Source organism: Toxotes jaculatrix, chromosome 2, assembly GCF_017976425.1.
Source record: "Toxotes jaculatrix isolate fToxJac2 chromosome 2, fToxJac2.pri, whole genome shotgun sequence".
Taxonomy (NCBI): Eukaryota; Metazoa; Chordata; class Actinopteri; family Toxotidae; genus Toxotes; species Toxotes jaculatrix.
Genome location: NC_054395.1, coordinates 15,838,369 through 15,858,875, shown reverse-complemented (window position 1 = coordinate 15,858,875; position 20,507 = coordinate 15,838,369). Strand labels below are relative to the sequence as shown.

The following is a 20,507-nucleotide window of genomic DNA, read 5'->3' as shown; positions in this document are numbered from 1 at the left end:
TGGTTCTGCTTTGAAACTAAATTAAAGTGCAAACATAAGCAACAATAAAATACTAACGGGGAAAAGTCCAGTTAATCAGTTACATAACTGTTATAAAGTGAAAGCTTAAATTAACTAATCTTTCAATAATTATTAAACTGTAGTGATGACTTTAACACATCACTGGACTTAGATCAGTACAAATGGTATTTTTACTTACTTAGCTGATCCTTTTTCATGTATCGTGAGATTGAGACACAAATCTGCCCCCCAGTTCAGCAAAATGCGGCAGAGAAAACACATCGCTGTTGATCTTAAGTCCAATGTTAAACTTCAGAAACACCTCATTGCTTTCAAATTGAATAGAGTATGTGAACGACAACCTTCTTTATGCAAGAGCATATTTCTGTTTCTAAGCAAGATGTATTGTCACTGCCTATCAGGATGAATTGAACCTTATTTAATTATGACCTCTCGTCACATAATCTTTCCATAATTCCTTAATTCAGTTATTACCTGTCAGTGTCAGCTCTGCCCCAGTGTCATTGTTCCTTTCTTTCAAACAGATCCTCCACCAACACCTCACACAACAGAAAGCATTTGTTCTTCACGCAGCCTACAGACTAAATTTCCTTGACTTCCTGCTCGGAGGCATCAGGTTCAAAGTGCAACGGTATAACGGGAGTGACGGATCAAGAGGGTTGGTCCGATTTGTCATTTGAGGGGTAAGTATTTGTGGTATGGTGGGTGCGATGCAGCAAATCCGTGGCTCATTATGAGTCCAAAGGTTTAGAAAAGCTTTACAACATCTCCTTCAGAGCGATCAAAGGTCTTAAGTGCTCCAGAAATATCGCTCAAGTGTAATCACTCTCAGCTATAAAATGTTGACGTTAGGTGCATTCCACACACCTAACGTCGCTGAGAAATTATGTGAGCCGAGGTTAATCAAAGTGTTCAAATACAGTGTAAACCCATTGATTGAGGTGGAAAAATAAAAATACAAAATACAAAACTGGCCAGCTGAAGTTGAATAAGAGAACCATTTATTTTACCATCAGCTGACGTGTAAATACTGTACACACCCACAATATTGACAGAGACAATCTTTAAAGAGGAAATAGTTTATTCTGTAAAGAAAAGTGAACGTCTCGTCTTGGGACAATAAGTTGGGGGATTAGAGCAGTCTTCTCTGAAGACTTGACAGTTTAGACTGTAGCCTTGGCCTGAGTGGCCTTGGACAGAGCCTTCAGGTCCGAGATGCACTTGGCGATGCTCTCCTTCTCCTGAAAAACCACAAAAACACAGATATGAAGCTCTGAAGTGTCACCTGGAGATGTATGTACAAGATAGTAAGAATAACAAGGGTTTAAAGGTCAGTTAGAAAACCTGGTAACATTTTCGCAGCAAAGACCATTTTTTATTACTAGGAATCTCACTGTTGAGCAAGAAAAGCAAGAAACAATTCATTGTTTTTTTTTTTAAGCTAGCTCTCCTATGTTGGCAGTAAATACTGAAGCAATAAATAAGGCTGGTAAGTTTATGCGTTTTGTTGCCACAGAGGAAATAAATTCATGACCGTGAGTGAAAACGAGAATAAGGCGACTCCCTTTACTGCGTAATCAGACTGAGGGCTAAATAATCTGTCAAGCAGCCAAGAGTCACAGATGATGAGGGCCTCAAAAAGATAAAGAGTCGGAAAAATGCTGACTGCCAGAAACAAGAATTTTGACCACTTCCACTAGCCTGACAGGAAAGCGTGGGAGCAGGCGACTAAAAAAGCTACACAACTGTGGGATTTATTTCTCACAAGATATTTTTTTTTTCACATTTCACTTTTACCAGAGGAAGTCTACAAGCAACCCTCTTCTTCTAAACAATGCTAACTGGACTTAGAAAAAATATTACACGATCATCAATACAGTCATTAGAAAAGACTGCAAATCTGACCAGAAACCTTAGCTAACCTAAGCTGTTTATTAAAATTAAACCGGGAATGTATAACTGCAAATTTAACAATTTCCCAAAAACACTAATGCAACACATGACCAGAAAACTGACCTGCTGAGGAGTGAGACTGCCGATGACGCTCTTCTCCACCCAGTTGACCATGTGCTCCTGCTCCATTCGGCGGTGGAGGTCCTGCAGGGCAATCTGGTAGTCCAAGCGCCTCTTCACCTCATTTGTCACCATGTGTAGCCTCTCTCTGTAGTTGATCTCCAGCAGCATGGCCACATTGTTCTGACAGGGAAAGAGGAGTCCATGCGGTCTTTGTCATCACACTACAGAAATATCTGCAGTCTTCGGTTGTTACAATAATTATTTTAAGAAGATTAAATTCCTTCTTTCTAAATTGTCCTCTCTTAAATTGTGCTGCAATTTAAGAGACATTAAGAACAGTTTTAAATCGAATATAAGTGACATATTAGAACTCTTTCATACTGTCTTTTGCCTGCCTGGGTTTTGTAAAAGAAATGTATTTTAAATCAAAATATGACAAAATATGAGACATGCCGATGTACAGCCAGAATTCAGGCAGATATTTTTCAACAGACGGATAAAGAGAGAAATAAACGTATCGCCGCATTTAGACAACTTGAATTGTGGCGTCAAAACCTGAATAAGCTGTATTTACATATGGCCTCTTATTTTTTCCTGGACATCATTTCCCTCCAGCTCCTCACATTGACAGCAAACTCGGCAGGTTTCTTAGGTCACTCTGTGGTGGTGGTGCAATTTCAACTTGTTGCCAGCAGAGGTCGATAAATGTAAAAAAAACAACATAATGATGCCCGTTCAACTGCTACAGCTCAAAGTAGACAGATGCAGGGTAAATACCTGTTGTCAATATGTCTTGTGTGAATGTAAAGCGATGCATTATGAAGGGTGAAGATACTGGAAAAGAAAAATGCAACCATCACTGCTGCTCACCCTCTTAGCATCAAAGAGTGATGATCTTCCCTCTACCCTCCACTGCTCCTTCTTCTCATCCTCAATGGCCTGAGCCAGGCTGGTCATGGCGAGGTCCTTCACCTCCTGAGCCTTGGCCACTTTTTCCTGAAAACATTATAGTAATGTCTGATTATAATAATGTGTAGTGTGACAAAGAGTAATCTCTTTATTTAAAGACGACAGGGATAAATCCCAAAAATCTAATCTGTGAAATCTTCTTCCAGCATCCAATTATTTGACAGAAACAAATAAAAAAAAAACAAATCCCCATGGTTGTGAGCCTACCTCGTTCAGTTTGTCAGCAAAAGCTGCAACACTTGGACCAAATTTCTTGACACCGTAGATGATGACACCGCCTATGGAGGCGGCAGCGAAGGTCTCATGGTTGATGACGTAGATTTCCTTGGAAAGCATGTAGAGGATGAGACCAGCGCCCAGCATGTAAGGTCCTGGTGACAAAAGGGAAAATGCAGAATTTTTTTCCATGGTCGGTGAAATGATGTTCCTTAATTTTGATGACAATTTAAAAACCTCAAGATACAAAGCATGAAAGCATCATCAACAATAACCAATTACTGGTAATCTTTGTAAAAGAGACACAGAGTCAACCATGTGCAGTACAAATCATGATGTACCAGAGTTGTATTCAATTGTTTTTTTAAATTAAAGATTGAATTACAATAGTACAACATGCATGAATCTGCACAGTGGGCCGCCAATCAATGTGTTACTGTCCGAGGCACTGCTCTTGACCAAACATGTTGCGTTCATGCACCATAAATAGGGAGCACACTCCCATAAAATCTGCAGTCTGCTCCAACCCTTAGGTCTTTTAAATAAAGCCTTAAATCTTTTCTGTATCCCACTGCCTTTCATTGATTTTAATTTGGGACCATGTATTCGTGCCACGCACTGCACTGTCACTACACTATAAATTGGAGTCTCAAGTTAGATTGGTCTTATTCTGCTTTAGCTTATTTTTATCTTAGTTTACTGTCTCAATCTTGTCTCAATATCTTTTCAGTTTTATATAACACACTTTGACTTGCATTAATGTTAAGAGGTGCTTTACAAATAAACTTGCCTTATGAAACAATGACTGAAAATTCAGAGTTTACATACTTTTACAGACATGATGATGCATTACTAAACTCAGGACAGGCAACAGCAACAATGCTTTTAAAAACATCACACAGATCCAACATAATAGGCTGCACATACTGCCACAGCACACTGGTACTAGCAAGTTAGTAAAAGTGACAAACAGCTACTGGTCGGCAATGACTGAAAAGTCATGACTGATTGCTGCTGGGCTTTGATCTAACATTACCATAAGATACTTGCTTGAGAGCTTGGGTGCTGATGCTAACTCTGGCATACACTCGATGGGATAGCACCTTTTTTAATGTTGGAAAAGCTTTATATTTTGTATTTCCCATTTTCATCAGCACAGGTTACCTACCTTATCTTGAGGGCAAATATTGCTCTGCTCTTTAACCAACTTATAACCTCTGAACCATTTCCAAATCACTGATGATGTGTGACTTGTTTTCCCCAGTTTCATTATCTTGTGCAAATGTCTGAGCCTCCTCATGGTCACACATTTTTACATTTCCAGCTATGTGTGATTTTTTCCCTCCTTTTTGGCCCTATACATGTCAGCTACCTAATCCTACTGCTGGAGCCTAATAGGATGATTGCACAGAGGGTGGACCCAAATGCAGGATGCTCATTAGTTTATCATCATTATTATGAGATTTGTTTTCATGATTATTATCAAGATCATCTCAACACGCGGCCCTCAGCTGAAGACTACAGACCTGTGACTCCAGTTTTGGGGTACAGAAGCTGGAAGAGCTCCTCTGGAAAGATGCCATGGCGGACTTTGCCTCCCTTCTCTGGCAGAGGGGGCACTGGGGCCAAACTCTGCGAAGATGTGTGCAGGGAGCGAGACGCCTGGACCAGGCTGTGGTGGACAAAACTGTTAGTTTACACAGATACAACTCTCCTTGGATTTATATTAATTATCAATCAAATTTATCATCATGTCAGTAACAAACACATTAAATAAAACAATTTCTAAAGACACATACCCAGCTCCAAGGGGGCCACTGCCTTTTAGGGCACTGGCTGCAAATGACAGAATAAACAATTACATTAGTACACAGGGGCAACCTCTGCAAGTTTTCATAATGTTTGGTCTGTTTATTATTTTCTTGACTAACCAACACGTCTGAAACAGTTTCAACCAAAGCTGAACATTATAATCTTCATGAGGATATGACTAACTGCACAGCTGTTGTATTACGCTGAATTAAATTAAAGCAAATAAAATGGACACTGGCTGTATATGACTTCACTGCTGATAATACTCAACAAAATCCCTGATAGGATGTGGCTATTTCAATACCGACAGCACAACACATACTAAATGCCAGGTTTCACATTAACTACTTGTAAAATTAAATTAAAATACAAAAAAAAAAACACACTTGGTGAACTTTCTTTGTTTAGTCATTGTTGTTTCTCATCACTAGAGATGTAGAGACCGCAAAACCGAGCAACGCTAGCTGTCAATAAGGTGACTTTTGCAGGCGTGCAGAGCTAACGTTAGCTAACGTAGCTTCTGTTTGCTAATGTTAGCTACCGCCACCTTATTTATCTTAAAACAGCTGATCGTGATGTCTGCTAGAAATGCAGAAAGAAGGCACAGTCTTTTCTAAGCACAAAGCAGAAGCTACACTTAGAAAGCAGGTAACTTTACTTGTTACCTACAGCTAGAATTAGCATGTTTCTCATTCAATGTGCGGCCTTCACTTTACCCTTCACGTTCACTTTAAACTTCTACTTCTCTTCTTTGACTCTTTGGTTATGTCACAACAGAGTGAGTTTTATTAACATGTCTAAAGCTAGATTAGTGCATACCTGAAACAAAAACGAGCCTGGACAGCATGTTTGAAGGACGAAAGTGCCGAGGTGTTGCTCCACTGGGCAGCCTTGTTTCGGCCTCTCCGTGCCCTTCTGCAAAGAGCCGCAAGTATGGCGGACAGAAGACAAATCCCCCGGAAACATCGCGAGAGTAGAGAAGACCTCCTGTTATAATGGAGACGATCAGGCGAGGGCGCTATACACAGAAGGGAGTTGGGACCGATAGAGGTACTTAACGAAGGGATTATGAGCTTATACGTGATGCTATGTTTTGAATTAATTCATCTTTAAACTGCACCACTTTTATCAAAACTGTGTGTGTGTATATGAGTGCAAATATCACATGCACTCACAGATGTATACTGAACTAAAAAAATTAAGTTCATCTGAAGCAAATCTGAGTTTCATACCACTTAAATAACTAGTAGCTAAATCTTGCTAAATCACAAAAAAGAAGAGTGATAAAGAATATAAATCATATATTTTAACATATTTAATTCATAATACGTCTATTAAAGTAGCTCCTCAATGCAAAAAAAAGCTGAAGAAGAAACAATAGTATATTGTATTTGTGGATACGGCGTTTTCCCCTTTCCTTTACATGGTCTAACTATAGACTGCAGTTTATCAGAATGTTTTTTTAGATTTTATGTAAGGTCTATGAGCTATTAATAATCTGTGTAACAGACAAAAAATTAAAGTTTTACTGCTTATATATCTAATGTACAGTTTCACTAAGAGCCTTCAAACTTCAGACCCTTTTTTCCATAAATTCAGCATTTCTCATGTAAGAGTAACAGTCTGCCTTTCTAACACAGTAGAGTCATTTACACCCTCATTAGATCTAAGCCATTAACCCAGTTCAATGAGAAATGAGACTGCTGTAAGAAAAAAAAACTAAGATATCCAAGAGGCAACCACACACACAGCACAGCTCCATCTCCCAAGTGGTGTGTTTCATCCCAGACTGCATACAGGGGGAATTGGCTGGGTCTGTCTGTAATCTTGGGGCCCACCCGTGTGTGGCATCAGTTTGGAGCGAGTGGCGGGTGAGATAGAGGAACATATGACGCTGTGGTTCTCTTCACTTCCTGTAAAATTATGCTCAACAGAAACAGCTACATGTAAAACACAGACAAAGCACCCGGACATTATTTCAGAAGAGTGAGAAAATGGATGACTTCTCATCCACCACATGAAGAGTTTCCCCTCTGAATGAGATGGCGTAGTAGGTAAGCTTCATGAAGCTATTCTGCTTATTAAGCAGTATTTTGTCTTTGTATTATCTTGTACATTTTCCCTCCATAGTCCCAATCAACAATTGCCAGTTCCTAGTCTGTCTTTGATAGGGTACTCTGATCCTCAAAGGAACTTTCTAAAAAAAAACACATCAGCAATGCAACTATTGCAACATCTACGATAACCTATACTATTACTACAGCTACTAGTACTACTATACTAGTACCTCTAAAGCTACTACGGCAGCTGCTTCTACTACAACGGATCCGCATGGGTCACACAGGATTACTGAGCTACACAAATTATCCTTTATTTTATACTTTATTTTTGCACACATCTCATATAAATATGGAGAACAACCCGGTGCTGCAGATCATTCATTTTCTTTTTCTTTGCTGAAGCACGTAAAAGGCTCTTGAAGAATAAAATGTCAGGACTGTTTGAGAAATACAGATTTATACCACCCACGTATGAGGACATATTTCAGACTCTTTCAGTGTTTTCTATGAACTTGAATAAGTCAATTTAAAAGTATGAGAAACTTAAAGTTTACAACTTTTAAATACTTTTTTCAGCTGTAACATCTCAGTCATCGTGCTGCACCTGCAATAGTAAATGCCATTTACTATTATATATTCATATTTATATTTATATTTATATTTATGTATTATATTATTTGCCATTGAAGGCATCGTACCAGCCAGAGGAGCTGCCATGGACGTCCTGCCTGGTCCCTACTCCCCACTGAAAGACTTTGACCAAATAGTGGAGGTCAGAGCAGAAAAACGTGAACACCTGCGAGGACGAAACAACGTGACTTCATGTCGCAGCCCTACGAGAGAGTTTGACACAAAACACATAAAAAATGAACTGAAAGAAAAGAGGCATCTGGAATTTCTGAGGAGGAGATCAGTGAGCCCTGAGCTCTGTGGTTTAAAGTCTACAAGGACGAAGCCTTCACCAAAGACGTTCTCACTGAAATATCACAGTTCAAGCAGCAAGTTAAAGACACTGCCTACAAATATCCAAACTAGCCCCACCTCTAATGGACATACAAAGATAATTTTAACACCGAACCGCAGCATAACTGATGGTCCAGTCACCAGCACATGGGTAAATAAAAGATCATTTTACATAATTCTGAGTTTATATGACCAGATCCATGCTTCATCTGTCCCACTCCACAGGGAATATATCACTTGCATGTTCTTTCTGCTCCTCTCATTTCCTCAGGCATCAGTATGGTCAGAGCAGGTAACACCCATGAGGCAAGAGACAGGCCATTCAAGGAAGCATGCATCTACCTCCACACCAGGGATAAAGGACTCCAACCAGCACAGGACAAATAGAGAGAATAGTGTTAATGGTAAAAGCCTTGCCCATTACACAACATTTTGACCTGTGACTGTCCCATTATCTTTGAGCATATGCTAATACAGCTGTTTTTCTTTTTTCTCTCTCAAAGCTCAAAAGACAAGCATCAAAACCTTAATCCGAACAGAAAATATTCACCAAAGATTCTCCCACCAAACCGAAAATATTCTCCCAAAAAAGACATTTCGAGAGGCCGGTGTGCAGACAGAGTGAGTGTCCCTTACTATGTAATTTCCTTGAAACAGAACTTGATGTCAAAAACACAGCTGTGATCAGTGCTCTATATTTATTTCCACACAGGTCTGGCCTTGTCACTGTCAAGGAATCAGTGAGTTTCAAAACTCTTGCTTTACTCATTGGGGTTGTTGGGGGTGTAAATTGCAGATCGGAAGAACAACAAATTTCATTAATGAATGTTATTCTTGTCTCTAATCTCTCAAATAATAGGATGTTCAGCGGTTAGCTGACTGCTTACAGGTAAACCAACCAAATCTTTTCCATAGTCCATCCTGAGCTGTGTCAGTCATGTCCTAAATATAACTAAAGTAAATATATCCTTTCTCAGTTAAACACACTGCTATGACCAGTAGTTTATGGTGGCTACTGGCGACTGATATTTTAGCAAACTTTAGCTAATTTTCCTGTGTAACTGACATTACTGAAGGGTGTTTGTGATTGTTAGGCTCTTTTTTTTTTAAACTTGTGCCAGTGTTAAACTACATTTCACCATTTATCCCATAATTGTCACTTTTTGCTACAGTGGCTGTTATTCAGCAAAACTCAGATAGTTTTTTGTTTATATGTTCTGAAGATACTGAAAGCTCCATGTGTAGTCAACTGCCTGACTTTTAATTTTTGTTTTTTATTTTCACCCAACGCGTAAGAATATACCTTAATTCGTACCATCACTGATTTTGAATATCAGGCTAAAACCGTAGCAGAAGATTCTGCTTGTCTTTGGCTACATTCAGTCTTTGTATGTATGTATCTGTCTGTGTGTTTTCTGTCAGGAGGCCCTGTGGAGAGAGGAGGCTGTGAAGAAGAAGATGGCAACCCTCCAGGAGAGCACGTCAAACCTCATCAACTCCTCAAACAAAATATGGACAGTAAGAGTCTCTGTCTGCAATAACAGACCACTTGTTTAAGTCAAACACACCCCCAATGTGTTTCACAGCTACAGTTTCCAAATACCAAACACACATTTCGTATTTTACAGGGTCACAGTGTTGCTGCTCATTGTTCTTTTTTTCTGTGATTGAAATTACATTGAACATTTCTCTGTCACAGCTGTGTACACGGTCTGTGTACGGCTGCATTTGCCTCAGGAAGGCCTTTGCAGCCTGTGGTTTGGAGCTTCCTGCTTCCGCTCTGCTCTATACTGCATAGGAGGAGTGCAAGCTGTCATTCTTAAGCAGGAAGGGCGTGACAGTCAGTAGCTACTATAGGTGCTATCCATCCTCATCAGCTCTCTTTTGGCTACACTGGCTGTAAATGAATGAAAGGGAAATATCAGTGTTTCCATTTTTGTTTTGTTTTTTGTTGAGTATTTAGACACTTATTTAGTTTAAAATCCTTATGTTTGTCATCTGTAAAATTGTTTCTCACTCAGGTATGTTGTTATTAGGCAACTTATTATATTTCTTCCACTTTTGTAACAGTGTAGTGCTGCAGCACATTCAGACACTGTGATCTGCCCTGACGCTCACTGATGCTGCAAGTTGCCTTTTTGTGCACCAGTGAGCACAGACTGTGACAGAACATGCTCTCACAGATTTTGGTACATGAACCATTAATTTTCCATCTGCAGGTTAGAGTGTGACAGTCACTCATTTCCTTTCTAACCCACACAGGCTCGCTGCAGTGAAGACCTGCTGAGAAACAAGATCAAGGCTCTGGAGGCGCAGCTGCAAGTCTGCCTGCAGGTAAGAACAGCAGCTGGTGGTAAAAAAGCAACCACTGAGTGTTTTTTCAATCATACATAGCGGGTATTACTTTATATTATTTCTTTGCAACTACCCAAGTATTTAGTCCTTCGTAAAACAGCCAGTCTGGCTTTGCACTGGTCTAACTCAGTGTTGTTGTGTCCTTGTAGAAGTTTCCAAAAGATGGAGTGAAGAAACTGAGGGTGCAGATGGAGAAGCAGAAACTGATATACGAAGAGAAAGCCCTGGTTGCCCTGCAGAAGGCCACACAGGAGAAAACTGAGGCACTGAGCAAGGCAGAGACACTGCAGGTCAGACACGTAGCTCAAACAAAAAACCAACCACATTCTTTCAGTTTGACTGAGGAGAAAGACATAACATCAGTGTCACTGACTTATTTGGGTTTTCCGCTGATAGACGTTTTTCTGTTCACATGTCAAAAGTTTAATGCAGTGTCAATATTGCAGCTGAATCTTGAAGATACTTTGTATTTTTGGCACCAGGAGTCACTAATTACAGCAAAGGCAGAGGCACTGAAGTGGCAGAGCCTGCATGAGGAACTGAAGCTGAGCTCTGGACAACTCAGGGAGAACCAGAACCTCAGTAATGAACAGCTGCAGCAGCTACACAGCCAAGTGGAGGTACGGTATAGTGTGGCAATGTGCGTGGTCAGAAGTTTGAATGTCAGTGGCAGTGAAAAAAATCTGTGTGTGTGTGTGTGTGTGTGTGTGTGTGTGTGTACTGTGCAGCTGTCCAGGGCCAGAGAGGCCGAGCTGATGGCGGAAGTGGTGTCATTAAGACAAGAGAAGAAGGAGCTGCAGTACAACATTAGCCTGCTGGAAGAGGACAACCAGATTTTAAGAGAGGAAATACAGCACCTTAGAGGCAAGACACATAGACCTCAAAGCTATGTTTGATTTCCTGAATCTGCAAAGCCATTCGTGGCCTTTATCTGGGAGTAATTCTTGGACCAAATACTGAGTTCTCTTTGTAGCACTTATAAAACTGCAAAGACACCATGGGTTTGCTTTTTGTTTTTTATTTAAACTGCTTTTTATTTCCTAGATAACAACAATGAGAGTCAGGACTTCATAATGGAGGACTGCCTGATGTCAGGGGAATCAGGGCCACAGCTGATGCTGAAGAGAGACTTTCAGGTGGAGGAGCAGCTCCGTCACACTCAGGAGAAACTCCAGCTCAAGGAGAGAGAGGTAAATCTGGGATATTACAGTATATTGCAGTTTTTTTTAATTATTCAGAGCTGCATTGCAGGTAATAATTACAGTTAAGTGTTTCTCGATATAAGATATTCATGAATCCACGATACATGAGTCAAAACAAATACAACCCTTATTACAATTTATTGTGCAGAGACATGCATAATGTCTCTTAAGGAAAAAAAGTTGCTTTTAACATTGTCTTTGAAAGGTCATAATATAGTTTCGTAAATACCATTCAGGCATACTATAGAAAATCTAATTGTTAAATTTTTGACAAACGATAATAATAATATTTAACTCAAATTCCATTTACCAACTTTTTCAAAGGGCTTTCCAACTACTGTTTTTCAAATGACCATCAAACCAGCTTTAAAGATATTTCTCATCTGACATCTCATTTCTGGAAAGCATTTCAGAGATGCAAGTGAATTCTGTCACGTCCAGCTTTAAATACATTTTAAAAAGTGTATTTCTAAAGATAAACTGCATTGCAAATTTATTTTGAATGGACTGTGGCCAAATATGAGCTACATATGTTTCCCATCCATATGGTGTGTCTGTGTATGAGTGTGTGTTTGTGTGCACAGTGTGAGGAGCTGCAGATGGAGCTACATGCCATGGAGCAGGAGTGTCAGTCCAGCCAGGCCCGGCTGTCGCAGTGCAGGGACGAACTCCGGCAACTCAGCCACCGCAGCAGGAGGCCGGTGAGGAGTGTTTTTGTGTGTGTATGTATGTGTGCGTGTATGTGAGTGTGTGTGTGAGTGTGTGTGTGTGTGTGTGTCCATTTAGGGGAATTTGAGACAATATCCTCATGCCCTCATTTGCCCTTGCATTGTCAGCCAGCAAATATGAATTGTTTTACATTTTGCTTCATCTCAGCTGCAGTGACCACCAGAGCAACCACAACAAAAAACAACTCAGACATTTTCTTCCCTCTCTGTTTAGACGCTGTGTGGCTCCTGGTGGAAGGTGTGTGTGTTCTTCCTTTTCCTCCTCGCCATGGCGGGGGTTGTCATGTTGTGGCTGTGGCATCCTCCTTTCAGAGACCAAGTCGAAGACCTGTATTCAGACATAGAAACACGTATCGAAGACTATCTCTTGGAAATGGCCTCTCCTCAACATTCAGGCTGTTTTAGACCAATTTGATAATGTCATTTCTCAAGAATATTATTATAATTATTATTTTGTTGGTGTTGCTATTGTTTAAAAAAGGTTTAGATAGATTTTTATTGAATGTAGTTTGCTTATATGTTTGTATTTCACATGATCTTAGACTTGGAACTTAAAGTGTGTGTGATGTAAGATGATGTGTTGAGATGTAGAGGGTGTACTGTACATGTGTGCAGAAAATGCAAATACACAGTGAAAAAAGTGTGAAAAATGCAACAGTGTTTGTAATGTGTGTAACTATGAAAACAAGCTAAAAGCACGATCAGCTCACAAGTCGGCTGATGTTAATGACATTTCAAGAAACTGAGTAGTAGAATAGCAGGTATCCTCTGTACTGTAACAGCACATTTAGTCAACATCACCACCTTTAAACATTAAGAAGCTACACAAACAAAAAAAAAAAAAAAAAGAAAGACAAAACATCCAAGTAATCCTCTCAACTCATGTGGGAAGGAATTACACCAGTGCTATGGAGTATTGGGGAGTTGTTTTACATTCACTGTTGCTCAAATTGGCTTTAAAAAGAGAGAGTAAGCGCACAATGAAAGAGCTGTTTAGTGTTTTATAAGAAATAAAGATATTCTCTGAAAAATGTTACTGTTTGTCACGTTTTCTGGAACTAATTGCAAACTTAGTGAGACTACAGGTTCAAAACAACATTAAAAATATACAGCGTTTACGCCAGGTTGTGTAAGACACCTGAGGTGTCAGTAGTGAGGACAATGTTAGAAGGACCACACATAAGCTGGTGGACAGTCTCTGAGATGTAACTTGTTGCACTTAAAAACACATGTTGCTGTGTGAGATCACAGAGAGATCACTGATCAGTGAGGAAGCCTGTTGGAGTTGTATGATTACACATTATATAGAATCATGGATTCATATTTAAGGTGGAGCCAGAACAATTTTTAACAACTTTATATACTGTTGTGTAGTTTTAATCTATAACTGTGCACCATAACAACTCACTCACTTTTAAAAAACTATTTAAAATCAGAATTTGCAAAGTAGCTGTAGCTGTCAGATAAATAAATAAAAAGTACAATATTGGCTTTTTAAATGTGTTGGAGTTGAAGCAGAAAGTAGCAGAAAATGTAAATACTCAAGTAAAGTGCAAGTACATCAAAACTGTATTAAGAGTAAATGCACTCTGCATTTCACCACACAGATGCACAAATGCACAAAATGTGTTTTGCACTTTAACACAACAAGCTTTTGTGAAGTGTGTCAATATTTTTATGACATACTTATTTTATGAGCAGAGTTACTATACAAGGATAATTGTGTGGTTTTAGATGTATATTTGTAATGTACCTTTTATTTAGGTGGCCTATTTTGTTATCGGTATATATTTCTCTTCCACTAATCCCATACTGGATCATGAAGTTAATTACAGGAAGAATGCATTTTTTATAGCAAAAATAACACAGATCAAAACAAAACAAAACAAAAAAAAACCAAAAAAAAATAGCCTGTCTATAAATAAAAACATAAATGAAGGTATAAATAAATAAGATTTTCACTGCAAATGTCAGATGCATTTGATTTCAGGGGAGAGCCATCCTATCACAGTTAAGACTGCACCTATGCTGTCTCAGTGAAGTGATGGCACGGCGTGGTAATTACCAGCCACTCACGTCTGTGCCAAACCGACTGAATGATAAGTGGCAAATTCTACACAACTGTTCATGAAACCTACAGGCATGACACATGGCACCATCTATTGTCTGATTACACTCAAAACTTGGAGACAAAACACACTCTAAGCTGACTGGGATGGAGCTATTGTTCATTGTATTCAGCAGTTTTAACTGTTCCAGATAAAGTGCCATTCTCAGCAGGCACTGACACAGCACATCCAGCACACAGATCCGCAGCTCCTGTCTTTTCACACACGTTTACCTGTATGTTCCCCAAATACACCACTGGCCATTGAAGAGATGGATCTTTGCTGGACTGAGGTCAGTCTCCTGGTGAAACTGACACTAGAGGTTAGAGGCTGAGGTGTAGGTACTGTGGCTGCATGTTTATGTAATATATTTCACAATATGCAAGAGGGGATCTTGCCAAACTCTTTTTTTTTTTTTTTAAACTTACAGAGTGATAATCCTCCGCAAGATGAGGACTGCAGTTCTGCTGTTTGTTGCGGGGTTGTGTGTGTTGAACGTCACATTTTCACTGAAAATCTGCGCTTTCAACATTCAGAGCTTTGGTGAAGCAAAGGCAAACAACAGGAAGGTTATGGGGATTCTACTGAAGGTACTCGAGTGTATGTGTACAAGGACTAGAGCTGCATCCAAAGAAAACTATACAACTAACTTTTTTTTTTTTGCTTCCAAGATCCTTTCTCGGTGTGACGTGTGTCTTATTCAGGAGGTCCGAGACTCTAAAGGAGAAGCAATACAAGCTTTGGTGAAGGATCTTAACAGGTACAAAAATTTGTGGGTTCAGTTAAAAAGCCGTTAAATTTAAAACATCCTTCACTCAACAACATCAGCTTTAAAGGTGTTTCATTCATGTTGTTACATTCAGATTTGACAAATCCAACTCATACTCCTATGTGGAAAGTGAAAGGCTGGGGAGGAAAAGCTACAAGGAACAGTATGTCTACATTTACAGGTAACTCATGCTGCTTATCAAACATAAGCTGTTAGTGTTAAAGGTCAATTTGACATGACATCCTCACAGTCCCCTTTTTCCTCTCCTTTCATCTCCAGGAACAATATGTTGAAGGTCAAAGAGCATTATCAGTATCCTAAACTAGAAGAAGGGGCCAATGACACCGATGTTTTCTCCAGAGAGCCTTTCATCGTCCGCTTTCATTCCCCCACAACGCGTAAGATCAAATAACAGACAAAGAAACTGCACCTTATTCTGCTGTATTAACACAGTCTGTCTGGAATATCTGTGACGTTTGGCACATGTAAACATCATATAAACTGGTATCTGAAACCTGGGTAAGCTCTTCTCACGATAACAAACCAGGATATCCCTGTGCATGTTTAAATTATTCATTAAGATGTGTTGTAAATGTGTTTTTTCCAGTGGTGAAGGATTTTGTCTTGATCGGCCAGCACACCTGTCCAAAAACTGCCATGAAGGAGATTGATGAACTGTATACTGTCTTCAAAGGAATTTACAAGAAGTGGAAGACTGATGTAGGTCAAACCACATCATTATCCTTTGATAATATTTGTTTGTTTGTTTTTTATCTTGGTTAGCGTTTCTCAACTTAACCTCACGTTGGTGTCTCTCTTCTACACAGTACAACATTTATGAGTAATTTTGATCTGTTGAACTTCCCTTTATGCTTCCTTTCACACCAGAATGTGATGATCCTGGGCGACCTCAACGCCGGCTGCAGTTACGTCACCATTAAGGGCTGGAGAGCTGTGCGCTTGAGGAGTGACCCCAAATTTTGGTGGCTAATTGGAGATGAACAAGACACCACAGTCCGGAAGAAGACACACTGTGCCTATGACAGGTCAGTGACTGGACTGAAAACTGAATTACACAAGTGTAGACACCAATTGTATAAAGTTATTTTATCACAATTTTTTTCCCCCTATTTTCAAACAGGATCATTGTCCATGGCCGTGAAATGATCTCTAGTATAGTGCCAGGTTCAGCGCAGCCGTTCAACTTTAAAGAGAATTTCCATCTCTCTGAGGAAGAGGTAAACTTGTTGCCATGTAAACTTGCCTTTTTTTAAATTAAGTAATTAATTACCTTATTTATTTATTTATGTAAGTTTATTTAATTAACATGAACATTAACCTTGTTCTCTTGGTGGCTCTTTAGGCTCTTGAGGTGAGTGATCATTTTCCAGTAGAAGTTGACCTGAAGCCCAACCACCGCTACCTGCTCCGCCATGAGCTGTAAACCACTTAGGACAACCATCAACAAACCAGGACTTATTGATTTTAACTGTAGTTTTACTTGATATTAGCTGTTAAAATAAATCAAACTGCCCAACAGAATATCCGTTGACAAATACTGTTCTTGTGTAATGAGTGTAATACATCTGCAAAGTGGCACTGCACTCATTTCAGTTACATAAGGCACCAATAAACATGAGCTGTTTCAACATGAAGGAACTGCGTGTTTGACTGCCGGAGTTTATATTGTGCATCTGAAACCAAAACCACATCAAAGCTGACATCATTTCATGAGCTCATGAAGGTACGTTCCTGCAGCAAAACAAAACATTACTTTTGTGATTTCGCTTTTTAGAGAGAAACTTTTTAAACACGATTTTTACGTCTTCATGTTTTATGGCAGGTTTACACAATGTTGGGATTTACTGTCGTATCCTCAACCAGATGTTTTAGTTTTAATGTGTAATTTATGTGCCGTCTGTTTGACAGGAAGCCACTTGCAGCGACAACAAATGAGTTACTTCGCGCTCTCTTCCTTTCTGAGAGAACATCTGTGGCAATGCATTAGTTTTTGTCTTTATGTAACTCTAAGTAGAACCTACTGATTTGTCTGTTTGCCAAGATGGAACAAAGTCTTTCTGATCTTCTCAGTGATGCATTTTCAGGTAAGAAACAAGATTACTACTGTGTTGCTGCTGTTTTTTTGTTTGTTTGTTTTGTTTTTTTAGATAATTTACTTAAGGCTAATTTTCATATGTTGTTACAGAGACGTGTGTTCCATCATTCCCGGATGAAGATTTGGACTTTGATAAATTAGACTTTGATGAAATGTTTGAGGAAGACAAGACAGACATCTCTCATGAAAACATACCAACAGAGGAAGACAAGTCTCTGCACCAGGAAGCAATGGGTGAAACTGCAGTTTTATCTAGAATGGAAACTAAAGATATGCACAAGGTTGAAAACACTGATCCTGAGCAGTATGACGAAGAAAACGATGAGGAGGATTTTCAAGGTGTCGACGTCGGTCTCGCGAGCATGGACAGAACACCAGAGGAGGATTACACAAGCTCGGACGGAGATTCTGAGCAGGAAGATTCTGTCTCTGGAGAAGACGAAGAGGATGAGGAAGAGGATACGGACACAGGAGTGAAACCAGGGGATTTGTTGATGTCAGCTTGCAGCAGCTATGAGTTCTGCTGTGATAATAAAGAGGACAGGATCTTTGCTGAGGGACAACCTCCGGCCCCTGAGGGTGATGAAAACCCTCAAGTTAGAAACGAGGAACAAGGTGAGGGTGAGAGCAATGAGGAGGTGTCCTATTTTGGGCGAGTCCCTGAATGTGGCAATGAGATGATGATAAAAGGTGATGTGACCGAAGAGGACGAGCAAGAAGGGGATGAAGAAAAGAGAGAGGACTCGTCTGATTCTGAGTGCGAGGGCATGAAAGTCGAACAAGAAGAAAATGTTGCCCAGCGCTTTGAGCAGGACGTTGAAAATCCTTACAGATGTGCTCCTGCCGCAGACACTTTGGAGTTTCAGGAAAGATCAGTGCAAAATCTGCAGGATCTCATTGTTGAAGCTGATAGTGAGGAGGATGCAGAGGAAGTGAAGGACTTCTCAGGGGAGGAGCATCAAGAAGCAGGTGAGAGTTTTGCAGATTATCCCTCAGACTTTTCTTCATGTGAATATGTAGAAGATAGAGTCAAACATCCAGAGTGTAATTTCCAGTCGAACGCCTTGCCCCATACGTCCGACAGCGGTTCAGATGCACAGCAGAACATCTGCCTGGAAGGAGCTGTGACCGATATAACGTGGATGAGAAGCGAGGAGGGCACTGAGGAGGAGGGAGACGAGTATCTGTACAGCAGAGATTTGGAAATGGAGGCCGAAAAGTTCAGGAGTTTCGATCTGGCAGCTGGAGAAAAATACAGAGGAAAAACAGAGGCTGTTGAGAATGTGTTGGGCAACGCAGCTGTGACGGGGTGTGTTGATGTTGAGAGCGACTCCTACAGCTCCAGTGACGATGAGGCCCAAGTGAGGAAGAGAGATGAGGAACTCGTAGATAGCATGTGTCTACAAGACCCTGAAAACGACAAGAAACTGGAGGACACTTGGCTTTACAGCACGAGCAGTTCTGCGTTTTCCATGTGGAGCATCTCTGATGACCAACCCATCACAAACAACAGAGAGAATCCACCAGATCTCAGCACAAACTGGGATTTTGAAGTGTCGAAAACTGCTTTCGCTCTGTGTGGAGACCTGTCAACCACAGAGGACATACAAACGGAAACACCTCTGTCAAGTGTGAGTCAGCGTCCTGCAGAAAGCAACAATAGCTACTCAGTGGTACAGAGAGATGATCACAAAACAACAAGCCCCTCCTACCAGGGGTCCCTGGATGATAGCTTCTTCTTCAACACTGAACTAGAGGCCTCAGGGATCACTGAGCTGGGACAGTTGGGAGATGACGAGTATGAGGATGAGAGGAACTGGGAACAAGAGCAGGAGAGAATCAAGGCTTTCTACGAGTTTTACGACAGCGAAGGGGAAAATGAAAGAGAAGGTGAGTGTAGATGAGATGGGTACACAGTCTTTCGTAAACAATAATATTAACAAGTGTTGCATGTATTCCACAATTCATCAGTTGCCATTTGTGCATTTTTTTAGAGAGGCAGATAAAAGTTCAGTTTTGTACAGATCCGTTGTCTCAAGTGATTCACTATGAAACTGACAGGTAAGCAGATTTTTTTTTTTGTCTGGATTAAACATTTTTTTCTTGAACAGTAACCACAATCTGAGCTGTGACGGCCCAAACCAAAAACTCTGTTTTCTTCCTCTTTTCCCAGCAGCGACAGAGATTCACTCAGCAGCTCCACAGACAGAGATGAGGACCTGAGCTCTACAGAAACATCTGAAGTGAGAATATGATCATTTGCATGTGGTCACAAACGAGAACACACGGAAACACGTACACGTGAACACATTGTTTAACTGCTTTGTCTGTGCCCACAGGAACTCAGGGAGCCCGACGACAACACCCTGCAAATGATACCTGCTTGTGATCCCCCAAACACTCAGCTGCCAGAGAGTGTTCCAGAGAACGATGTCAGCAACACACAAATCTGTACCAGAAAACACAAGGTGTGTACTCTGCACTGGACATACACTTTGTTCATTTGTTCATTAATTGTTTGGTGATTTGAACATCTCTGCCCTGTTATTTGTTTTCTTTTTTCCTGTAGTGTCTCGGCATGCTGAAGCTGATGCTGAAGATGGGTCTGGTGATAGGGGTGGGACTGCTAACTTTCTGGTTGGCCACAGACCAACCAGACTGGTTCAGCCAAGCCTCATTCTTCCAGGGATAAAGCTCTTTTTTATGGCCATCATAAAGTATTTGTATGCTCACACTTCATGAAAACAAAAATCAAAAATGACAATACTGATTTGTAAAAATGCAGTGTAAAGTGCAAGATGCTGAAAACTTGACAATTTTCTGTAATATGCAATATTGTGCTTATTAAAGATTGATCTTTGTTTAAAATGATGCTGATGTATTTGCATGAACTGCAGATGAGTCATGTCCTCATTAAATCAGGGCTAAACAGACCTAAAAGTAAGGCCTCTACTCATAATGTATTTTTGGTGAACTGTTGATAAAATAATGGTTTTAATTGTTAAATAGTTGTAATTAGCTAAATGATTTAATTAAGCTCAATAACAGCCAATGATAAGACAACGATATAACAATCTAGAAGGGGCCTTTGTGCATAATACAGTATGTACTCAAAGTATATTTTGTTGGCAGTATTGTTGTACTCTTACTTGAGTGCACTTTTGTTGTGATG

General features: G+C 40.1%; 4 protein-coding genes across 6 annotated transcripts; 3 read left to right on the top strand and 1 right to left on the bottom strand.

The window, feature by feature from the left end:
- Nucleotides 1-1,000: 1,000 nt before the first annotated feature.
- On the bottom strand, nucleotides 1,001-5,991 carry atp5pb (ATP synthase peripheral stalk-membrane subunit b). The gene is made up of 7 exons (XM_041066035.1): nucleotides 5,854-5,991; nucleotides 5,022-5,058; nucleotides 4,749-4,894; nucleotides 3,214-3,377; nucleotides 2,908-3,033; nucleotides 2,038-2,217; nucleotides 1,001-1,262 (listed from the first exon to the last, which is right to left on the bottom strand). Exons 1-7 carry the CDS (start codon nucleotides 5,879-5,881, stop codon nucleotides 1,185-1,187), a joined length of 759 nt encoding a protein of 252 aa, XP_040921969.1. The 5' UTR covers nucleotides 5,882-5,991; the 3' UTR covers nucleotides 1,001-1,184.
- A 942-nt stretch (nucleotides 5,992-6,933) lies between these two features.
- Nucleotides 6,934-13,378, top strand: LOC121196661 (TRAF3-interacting JNK-activating modulator). Its single transcript, XM_041059876.1, has 14 exons — nucleotides 6,934-7,088; nucleotides 7,784-8,208; nucleotides 8,329-8,461; nucleotides 8,561-8,678; nucleotides 8,770-8,797; nucleotides 8,917-8,946; nucleotides 9,480-9,575; nucleotides 10,320-10,391; nucleotides 10,562-10,702; nucleotides 10,895-11,032; nucleotides 11,141-11,276; nucleotides 11,457-11,602; nucleotides 12,199-12,315; nucleotides 12,557-13,378. The coding sequence occupies exons 2-14, from the start codon at nucleotides 7,810-7,812 to the stop codon at nucleotides 12,755-12,757; spliced, it is 1,755 nt and encodes a 584-aa protein (XP_040915810.1). The 5' UTR covers nucleotides 6,934-7,088; nucleotides 7,784-7,809; the 3' UTR covers nucleotides 12,758-13,378.
- Nucleotides 13,379-14,899: 1,521 nt separating this feature from the next.
- On the top strand, nucleotides 14,900-16,663 carry dnase1l1l (deoxyribonuclease I-like 1-like). The gene is made up of 8 exons (XM_041059877.1): nucleotides 14,900-15,040; nucleotides 15,122-15,210; nucleotides 15,314-15,400; nucleotides 15,499-15,617; nucleotides 15,827-15,939; nucleotides 16,108-16,265; nucleotides 16,361-16,457; nucleotides 16,583-16,663. Exons 1-8 carry the CDS (start codon nucleotides 14,900-14,902, stop codon nucleotides 16,661-16,663), a joined length of 885 nt encoding a protein of 294 aa, XP_040915811.1.
- Nucleotides 16,664-16,910: 247 nt separating this feature from the next.
- si:dkey-183p4.10 (cilia- and flagella-associated protein 251) lies at nucleotides 16,911-20,252 on the top strand. 3 transcript variants are annotated; one of them, XM_041065894.1, is made up of 7 exons: nucleotides 16,911-16,963; nucleotides 17,149-17,324; nucleotides 17,426-19,225; nucleotides 19,330-19,396; nucleotides 19,509-19,578; nucleotides 19,675-19,803; nucleotides 19,905-20,248. In XM_041065894.1, exons 2-7 carry the CDS (start codon nucleotides 17,282-17,284, stop codon nucleotides 20,025-20,027), a joined length of 2,232 nt encoding a protein of 743 aa, XP_040921828.1. In that variant the 5' UTR covers nucleotides 16,911-16,963; nucleotides 17,149-17,281; the 3' UTR covers nucleotides 20,028-20,248. The 3 variants fall into 3 exon arrangements, with proteins under 3 accessions (XP_040921828.1, XP_040921837.1, XP_040921818.1); XM_041065903.1 differs by lacking the exon at nucleotides 16,911-16,963 and having other exon boundaries at nucleotides 17,022-17,324; nucleotides 19,512-19,578; nucleotides 19,905-20,252; XM_041065884.1 differs by lacking the exon at nucleotides 16,911-16,963 and having other exon boundaries at nucleotides 17,027-17,324.
- The last annotated feature ends 255 nt before the right edge of the window (nucleotides 20,253-20,507 follow it).